Raw genomic sequence first — 9,139 nt, 5'->3', positions numbered from 1 at the left:
TTTCATGTCATTGCATTATTTAGATATATTACAATTGTAATTATACAGTATTGTTCAAAATAAGAGCAGTACAATGTGACTAACCTGAATAATCCAGGTTTTTAGTATATTTTTTATTGCTACGTGGCAAACAAGTTACCAGCAGGTGCAGTAGATTCTCAGAAAACAAACCCAGCATTCATGATATTCATGCTCTTAAGGCTGTGCAATTGGGCAATTAGTTGAAAGGGGTGTGTTCAAATTAATAGCAGTGTCTGCTGTTGACTGTACAAACTCAAAACTATTCTGTACAAAGGTACAAAAAGCATCCTGTGAATCACTAAACTAATATTTAGTTGTATGACCACAGTTTTTAAAACCGCTTCACATCTGTGTGGCATGGAGTCAATCAACTTGTGGCACCTCTCAGCCTTTATTCCACTCCATGATTCTTTAACAACATTCCACAATTCATTTACATTTATTGGTTTTGCTTCAGAAACAGCATTTTTGACATAACCCCACAAGTTCTCGAGTGCATTAAGGTCCGGGGATTGGGCTGGCCACTCCATAACATTCATTTTGTTGGTTTGGAACCAAGACTTTGCTCGTTTACTAGTGTATTTGGGGTCATTGTCTTGTTGAAACAACCATTTCAAGGGCATGTCCTCTTCAGCAAAAGGCAACATGACCTCTTCAAGTATTTTGACATATGCAAACTGATCCATGGTATGCGATAAACAGGCCCAACAGCATAGTAGGAGAAACATACCCATATCATGATGCTGGCACCACCAGGCTTCACTGTGTTCACTGTGTACTGTGGCTTGAATTCAGAGTTTGGGGGTCGTCTCACAAACTGTCTGTGGCCCTTCGACCCAAAAAGAACAATTTTACTCTCATCAGTCCACAAAATGTTCCTCCATTTCTCTTTAGGCCAGTTGATGTGTTCTTTGGCAAATTGTAACCTCTTCTGCACATGCCTTTTTTTTAACAGAGGGACTTTGCGGGGGTTTCTTGAAAATAGATTAGCTTCACACAGACGTCTTCTAACTGTCACAGTACTTACAGGTAACTCCAGACTGTCTTTGATCATCCTGGAGCTGATCATTGGCTGAGCCTTTGCCATTCTGGTTATTCTTCGATCCATTTCATGGTTGTTTTTCATTTTCTTCCACGTCTCTCTGGTTTTGTTCTTCATTTTAAGGCATTGGAGATCATTTTAGCTCAACAGCCTAGAATTTTTTGCACCTCTTTATAGGTTTTCCCCTCTCCAATCAACTAATTAATCAAAGTTTGTGTTCTTCTGAACAATGTCTTGAACGACCCATTTTCCTCAGGCTTTCAAATGCATGTTCAACAAGTGCTGGCTTCATCCTTAAAAAAGGGGCCACCTGTTTCACACCTGTTTTTTCACTAAATTGATGACCTCAGTGATTGAATGCCACATTGCTATTTTTTTGAACACACCCCTTTCACCTAATTGCCCAATTGCACAGCCTTAAGAGTGTGAATATTATGAATGCTGGGTCTTGTTTGTTTTCTGAGAATCTATTGCACCTGCTGGTAACTTGTTTGTCACGTAGCAATAAAAAATATACTGAAAACCTGGATTATTCTGGTTAGTCACATTGTACTGCTCTTATTTTGAACAATACTGTATGTTGGGATTGGGGTATATATTGAAAAGCAAATATTGGAATTTTATGAGAAAACAGAAAAAGATGCAAATATTGCTATAATACTGTCTTCTAGTCTTACTTTAGAAATATCAGTTTTTGCCATCACCAACAGTTTTACCAAATCAAATGCTCACAAATGCTGCTTAGAAAGGTTTAATTATAATCCAAAATGTAACTATCCAGTGGAAATCTAATGTCTGGCATTTTGATTACTTAATTTTGCTACAGCGGCCAAAAGTAGGCACTGTCGAGTGCTGGATGCTCTGTAAAACAACTAAATATTGCTCAAACTGTCATATGATCACCACTTAACTATTCAAAATTACTCTAAAGATCCATAAAAAATACAAAAAATGTAAAGTATTTCACTATATACAGTATTAACCAAAATGATGTGAAGCCTATATGTCCATGAAATAAGTGGGCACAAAATAAATAAATACTCCAGTATCAGCCAATAAAAATAGCATTTTTATGACTGTAAAGCCTCTTGAACTAGAAAAATAATTGAAATTACTCAAGATTTAACAGTGTCAGCCTTTTAATTTTGTAAAACACATGGAAAAAATACCATCCCCCTGTTCAGTGATTCTAGAAGACAGTGTACTGAGGGCGTGAGCTCGTTCAAAAACAAGTTCAACTGGAAGGCCTAATGACACTGCCACAGTACAAACACAAAGCTACATTATGGTCACACTTTTTATCCATGTCAGCATATCCACAGATTAGCAGATACTAAGTTCTTTGAGGTTAACTTGTGCTTCTTACAAGATCATTTTTGGAAAAATTAACAGAGCGCTGCATATTTTCAAGAGCTGATAACATCGGGGTGCTTCAACAGGCACTTTCATGCATGCAAGCACTTGTCATTGTTATCATTAGTTTTTAATAATGTATTATTCTGTACCTGTTGTAATGAATGATTGAAAGATGCTATATACACTGCTTATTAAAGAAGTAAAAATCGGAATTTAACCAAACTGTGACACCCAAATTTCAAAGAAATTAAGATGACACAGGACAAATGTAAATATAGTGTTAAAACACAACTTAAATCCAATTTAAGTCATGTTTCAATCTTTTCAAATAGATTAAAAACATGTTTCAACACTTTAAATTTGTGTGTCAGCAAGAGGATTAGACATCTTTAAAAGATTAAAAAAACTGGAAAACAAGGCTGTTTATTCTATTCTTTTATTCTCTTAACAACTCCAATGTCAATAAAAACCCCGATTCTATGTGTTTCCAGCATTCAGGAATACTGTACTTAAACGTTGCAACAGTTGTTTTTATCCCTGAAAACATCACTTGGGGTGCAAACAAATTTCTAAATGATAAATTCTTATAATCGAAAGAAAAGAACATTGGAATGGATTTCAGAGGCTACAGAAGAAATCAGCCTTTAAAAACTTATATATAGTTGTGAAAAGAGTCTGAACTCTGTGTTCAGAGTCGCCAAAGTGGATAATTTTTACGCCGGATACCCTTCCTAACACAACCCTCCCCAATTTCTATCGGCCTTGGGACCTGCACTGCACAGCTGGGGAAGGGGGTTTAGTGTCTTGCACACACTTCAACATGTGGTCAGGAAAAGCAGGCACGAACCTATGACACTATAGTTGGTAGGTGGCCACTCTACCAACTGAGCCACTGGCGAACCCTTAGGGCTGTCTATTCATAGTAAAACCTTCACTTACATCAACTGAGTAAGGAGAAACCAACACTGATAAACCCCCACCAAAACAAATCTATCCAGACGTTATGTCAACAACAAAAAAAAAAAAGGGTTTGTTCCTGTTTTTTCTCAAATAGGATATAAACACACGAGTCTTGGTTGTGTGTGCCTGTTGGCTTGACGTTGAGCTTACTGACTGGTTTTATGCTTGCAAAAGTTGCCACTATGTATGTCATATATATGTGTATAAATTGTTGAGGTCTGTGTGTGTTAGTGCATGCTTGTGTTCCTTAGCAGTTAAGGATGGGCCTGTTCCGGTCTGGTCTGAATGGGAACACACAGCTTTCAGAGTCAGCCTTTCCTCTGTGGGGACCCAGTGTAGCCACAGCCTGGAAAAACAGCATACGTGGTTGTTAGATAATGCCTGCACATACAGATGTCATCTAGGAACAAGGACATAGCTCTGTATTTTAGTGGACACACTTGCACACACCTTTCTGATGGCTGTCCAATCCTCCAGAATGTCTAAATCAGGCAGCATATAGACAATATATGGTCGTAAGCAGAGTTAAAGATGGGGCTGACACAGGGACCGGGCATGAGCTCAAATTTGGACATGTCAGTGCATTCCAGTATTTGGAAGGTTTCAGTAATGGAAGCACAAATAATATTACCAGAAATAAAAGGATATCAGACACCACTGACGGTCTTCTTCTCTTCTTGTCTGGACTTAAAGCATCTCTCCTCTTTTTCCTCCCAGACAACTCATCATTCCACAGCTCTGATAGTAAAACACAGACAGAATAAAGATTCCAATGTTTTTGCAGGATGCGTTATTACTAGTATTATTACCATAATTAATATTTGATGCACATGTCTGTTACACATGCATGAACAAAGATCATATAAAGACTGTGTGCTGTGAATGCAACCTGATGTAATATCTATGCTTTGTCTGTCTTCCTCCAGTCTTCTAATTTTCTCCTCCAGTTCATTCTGCACTGTATCAAACAGCAGCAACTTTTCACTCTGTGCATAACACAAAATTCACATTACAATGTAAAACACACACATTAAACATGAACAAGAAGCCAATTACATACACAGCCTACTAATAATTACGTGGATCAAATAAGCCATAGACTTAAAAAAAGGAACTAAGAAACTTTACTAGCTTATCAACATTATGTTGTAAGACAGAAGATAATTACACTTTTTACAGTATGTATGTTTGTGTATGTCTGTGTGTCCAACCTCCCAGTGCTGGCATGCCGCTTGGATCTCACACTGATACTTGTTTTTCACAGACTCCAGACACAACTCTCTGTAGATCCCTAACAAAGGGATAGAGAGACAGTCAACGATTTTCAATAAATGATGACAAATGAGGCCACGGCTTCTGCAGTATCATGTGAATGTTACCACCTTAGGTTCAAAACTATTGGTTCCTTTTAAGCTGCGAGGGACATTTTGTTCAGCTTAATGATCTGTATATAAATCTTATTATACACGAACCTTTCAATCTCCACCTCTACTTATCTACCAGTTAATGTAGCAGTCATGACAAGTAATGTTTACAATGATAATAATGGATATTATGAAACTTTGTAAAGATATGTAAGAATGCTTTCTGGATTCAGCAGTACTGTAGCTCAAAGTGCTGCAATATGACAGTAATATTCCTGCTATGGAAGTGGCACATGGTAGTTAATTTTTACAATTATATTTCTCTAGTCATACTCTAGTCTCTGTTAAATAAGGCTTTGAAATGAATCATTTAGTGATTAAAGCATCAGTTCTTTAGAAAAGCCCTATTTTTCCATGATAAGTCTTTATATGTCTGTTTGTGTGCATGCGTTAAACTCACCTGCCACTTTGGTGCGAACCTGCATGTTCTCCAGCAGAACTGCCAGAGGCTCTAGATATTCTGCTGCCCGGCCAGCCTCAACCTCTGCCAGCTTGCTGTTCACCTGACTGAGACGCTCACGATACAGCCTGAACATAAACACAGGTGTACAACTATGACTGCAATTCATTTTTATGAATGACTCCATATTCCATACTCCGACTAAAAATAAAATGATTAAACAAAAATCAATGAGCCTTACTGGTCTTTAAGATCAGTGAACTGTTTCTCCAGGTTGGACATTTCATCCAGGCACTCCATCCTCCTCCGCTCACAGTCTTCTTCATCCATTTCTGAAATGGCAGAAAGTATCCCACACAGACACACACACAGCAGTAATCAGCTCAGAAACTGATGAGGTAGTAAGACCTAGCATTGGTACACATATTGCAAATTTTGACTTTTTGGACACATTATGTATCAATTACACTGGTATTACAAGCCTTTCTGTTTCCACTCTAAAAGACAGGAATTTACATGTTAAGTGCATTTGATCCACACATGTATACATCACAATCACTTAATCTATACATGAAAATAGAAAATAACTGTTCACTCGACGTCAATAATTACAAAGGTATATCTGGAAAGGTAAATGCCCTTATCTAAAATCTCACAAAAAATGCAACAGCTTTCTCCAGTGAATTCTAAAGAGATCTCAACTACATGATATTTACAGCTTACAATAAGTGGGTTTTAGCAGAAATACTTTCTGACTTTCTATCTCAAAGTTAAAATATAAAGTCAGAAAGTATTAAATCAATACCTAAAAATCAATAACAACATTTTTTGGTTTTCAGCTTTTTTACTCTCCATTTACAATATTTATTATTGCTGGTTCATTTTTTCACCTGTGACTTTGTTTTTTCCTACAGTAATCTTTTCCCCATTGCCTTTGTTATTTTAAAGTTTTTTTTAAAGAACCATAAAACATCTTCTAGTCTACTTTGGTCACAAGATGTTGGACTGGTCTCTGAACTCATGCGAACCTTTGGCTGCAAAGATTTTTAATCAGACACTCAATATTTACTCTCTTTGAGGCACCCATATTATTAGAAATGTTGCGCACATTGTTGGGCTACAGCTTCAGAGTTTCTCACCTGAGCTGTCTCCATCCTCAGAGACAGAGGAGGTGTCAGAATCCTCATCTTCTGAACTGGATGCCTCATGCTCCAGTTCTTCCACCTCCATCTCCTCTGCTGTGCTTTCCTTCTTCTCCCGATCACGGTGCACCGGCATGGCAAAAAGTCAATTTAGACTGATAGACAAAATAACAATTTTATAATTGTTTACCATTGGCAAAAATATTAATTGATTCAATTTCTTTCCAATGTTAAGCACATACAGGGTTAAAAAAAAACCTGGAAAGTTTCAATGCATGTTGACAGTTTACATCGACACAGTGCAACGTTTTAATAATTATGCTATTGCATTTGCATAATTGTAACTGCATCCCTCTGTACTAGATAAGAACTAACTTTACATAATAAGCACTTAACACTTTGAATTAAAAACAGGATGAAACATGACCGCACAGGACAAATAGATTTTCACAACTCTTGTTCCCTGGTGCATTCTTCACGTCATGTGGGGATGGCCTTTAAAGTGCCTTATTCGTTTACAGCAATTAGACATAATTACAAATAACTTGTCCATGAGAACAATCTTTGTCTTAGAAGATGTCTGTATACTTTACTTTTTTTAAATGTAACTATGTATTATATACATATAGTTGTTTACAAAAGCGGGCAGTTAGATTATAATCCTAGTGAACAATGTTTTATACATATATTTTCTTCGTCTGAATATGATTTAATGGAGAATCGATATGAAAAATTGATTTATCTTGAAATGTGAGGAATACGGTGTTACGTCAACGTGTGCCCCTAAAACAATTGAACTCCTGATACCAGGAAGCATTATAGTATTGCTTAAAGTTCATGAAAATATGAAAAGTTAAGAATTTTACTAATTAGGATAGCTAGCGGTTTCCCCTTGTTGAAATATTCAAAATTACTACACATAAAATTGTCAACACATCAAGCAATACTTTAGCCAGTTAGCAAGCCTGCACATTTAATTATAAAGCAATAGTAGCACGACTCGTTACAAACCCTATTTTAAAAAATGGAAAGAGTACCTCACAGATGAGATGATGTTGACCGTTTGCCAAAATGTTTAACGAAACGTATTTTTTTAGAAAATACTTTTGCAATTATTTTTTTCCTCGGTCACAATTATTACACTCGCCCACCTCAGCTAAGCTAAAAACAAACCTCATTTAGGCGCTCTTATGAGTATTGGGATCTGTAGTTTTCCGTATCGTCAATGTTCACAGAATGAATGGCCAGACATCCAGCTCTAAACTATTCTACCCAGGATTCAGCACGACAGGTCACTGCGGCGAGTACGAGCAGAACTTTAAAGAATGGACCGGAAACTTAAACGTTAAATTTGGAAACGCCGTTTGTCACGAGTATGTAGCAATTTTATAAAATTGTTGCATTACAAAATATCCCCTGTTTTTGAACTATGTTGATGTTGAATTTTTCTGGCATCAATTATTTTGTTTTTCTTCCTCCCTCCACCGCCATGATGTTTTCTAAGTGAACAGTGGAGCTAGCTGGTTTACTGTCAGGGCTGCGGGCTGTTGGGGAAGGGAGGCGCAATGGATGGATGCTTTGCTACGCTACGTTTTAAATATTTGACTTAGTTTAAACAGAATGGATCGTCTCCTATAAAAACTACTCCTTGTTATACCCCGTTCTTCTGCGGAAGGGTGCTAATTCTCAACGCAGCGGTAATAAATGACCCAGGATTTCGTTATAGTTTGAAGATTAGCGCTAGCTGAAGCTGTTGAATTGGCTACGCAGCTAGCTCCTCCTTGCTGTCTACCATCGCATTCTTGTGTCTCCTGCCTCAGGAATGTTCTCCAAAAAGCCTCATGGGGACGTTAAAAAATCAACACAGAAAGTGTTGGACCCAAAGAAGGATGTATTGACGAGGCTCAAGCATCTTAGAATTGTTATAGGTAAGTTGAAATTCTTATGAAGCAGCTAGCATGTCAGCTTTAATATGCCAGTCTGTATACAGGGAATGCCACACCAAACTCATTACGGAAATCACGAAATTCAAAGTTGGCATTCGTGTAAACAGACCCCTGGTCTCTTTATAATGAACTTTAAGACTAACAGATTTCCACCATTCACTCATCAATTCGGCAGCGCACCCGTGGTTCATTGCAAAGTATTTTATTGTAATTTCCCTTATTTTATATCTTAAGTTTATTGCTTTTCCAGATGGGTGTGATGAGCGTAAATAAGCCGTCTAAAAGGCTAAAAGCGAAAGATGTCTAAAATAAAATGAGATTGAGGGATAATGAGGATGATAGGGGGGTTTGAATTAATGATGGATCTGTCTGTCACACATAGACATACACACACTGACTGGAGAGGGAAATAGCTTCTACTATTTCCTGTCTATGTTCAGTACAGTAGCTCAGCTTCCTGTTTCTATTGTGAGAGCACTTGGCCTCTGTGTGTTTGTGTGTGTGCTAAACAGAGAAAAGGGGTGTGCCCCTTCCTTGTCTGTGCTCTGTGGTGCACAAAACCTTGATAATAATCACAGAGACATGTACACAAGAAAACACTTGCAGTGGCATTATTTTTAGAGAAATGCACTGACTGCCAAACAATAGCTAACCACACAGTTTGAACACCCATGGTGCCAGACCACTATTCAAAGAAGATACTAATGGATGCTATTAGTTGCAGCACTGATAAGTGATTGATTACTGGAGCAAAGCTATTTTCGAAAGCAAACATGCTAAATAAGACACCAGCCAGCATGTTGCAGTTTTTGCAGGCTATCTCATAGAACTGATTTTAATTGATCAAT

General features: G+C 37.5%; 2 protein-coding genes across 14 annotated transcripts in view; one reads left to right on the top strand and one right to left on the bottom strand.

The window, feature by feature from the left end:
• Positions 1-2,184: 2,184 nt before the first annotated feature.
• On the bottom strand, positions 2,185-7,657 carry brms1la (BRMS1 like transcriptional repressor a). Of its 3 annotated transcripts, none has more exons than XM_067480725.1 (9): positions 7,519-7,657; positions 6,343-6,500; positions 5,445-5,535; positions 5,204-5,331; positions 4,591-4,670; positions 4,269-4,365; positions 4,028-4,117; positions 3,830-3,894; positions 2,185-3,725 (listed from the first exon to the last, which is right to left on the bottom strand). In XM_067480725.1, exons 2-9 carry the CDS (start codon positions 6,479-6,481, stop codon positions 3,627-3,629), a joined length of 789 nt encoding a protein of 262 aa, XP_067336826.1. In that variant the 5' UTR covers positions 6,482-6,500; positions 7,519-7,657; the 3' UTR covers positions 2,185-3,626. The 3 variants fall into 3 exon arrangements, with proteins under 3 accessions (XP_067336826.1, XP_067336825.1, XP_067336827.1); XM_067480724.1 differs by having other exon boundaries at positions 7,383-7,523; XM_067480726.1 differs by lacking the exon at positions 7,519-7,657 and adding an exon at positions 7,383-7,518 and having other exon boundaries at positions 6,343-6,454.
• A 214-nt stretch (positions 7,658-7,871) lies between these two features.
• ralgapa1 (Ral GTPase activating protein catalytic subunit alpha 1) overlaps positions 7,872-9,139 on the top strand; it is a 60,400-nt gene continuing 59,132 nt past the window's right edge. For 7 of the 11 annotated variants that reach the window (XM_067480698.1, XM_067480700.1, XM_067480699.1 and 4 more), the window contains exon 1: positions 7,872-8,273. In XM_067480698.1, coding sequence (XP_067336799.1) covers positions 8,168-8,273 — 106 coding nt within the window. In that variant the 5' untranslated portion in view covers positions 7,872-8,167. The remainder of the gene's footprint in view (positions 8,274-9,139) is intronic. The other 4 variants (XM_067480709.1, XM_067480710.1, XM_067480708.1 and 1 more) reach the window with 3 other exon arrangements.

Source organism: Channa argus, chromosome 16 (assembly GCF_033026475.1).
Source record: "Channa argus isolate prfri chromosome 16, Channa argus male v1.0, whole genome shotgun sequence".
In the NCBI taxonomy this organism is placed as follows: Eukaryota; Metazoa; Chordata; class Actinopteri; order Anabantiformes; family Channidae; genus Channa; species Channa argus.
The sequence above is the reverse complement of the archived record's forward strand: the minus strand, read 5'-3'. Positions and strand labels throughout refer to the sequence as shown.

Coding starts and splice junctions, on each gene's coding strand:
- brms1la (XM_067480725.1), bottom strand. CDS start 6,481: ATGCCGGTGCACCGTGATCGGGAGAAGAAGGAAAGCACAGCAGAGGAG. Junction 3,895..4,027: donor AAGACCGTCAGTGGTGTCTG/ATATCCTTTTAT, acceptor AACTCTGCTTAC/GACCATATATTGTCTATATG. Junction 3,726..3,829: donor ATTGGACAGCCATCAGAAAG/GTGTGTGCAAGT, acceptor CTGTTTTTCCAG/GCTGTGGCTACACTGGGTCC.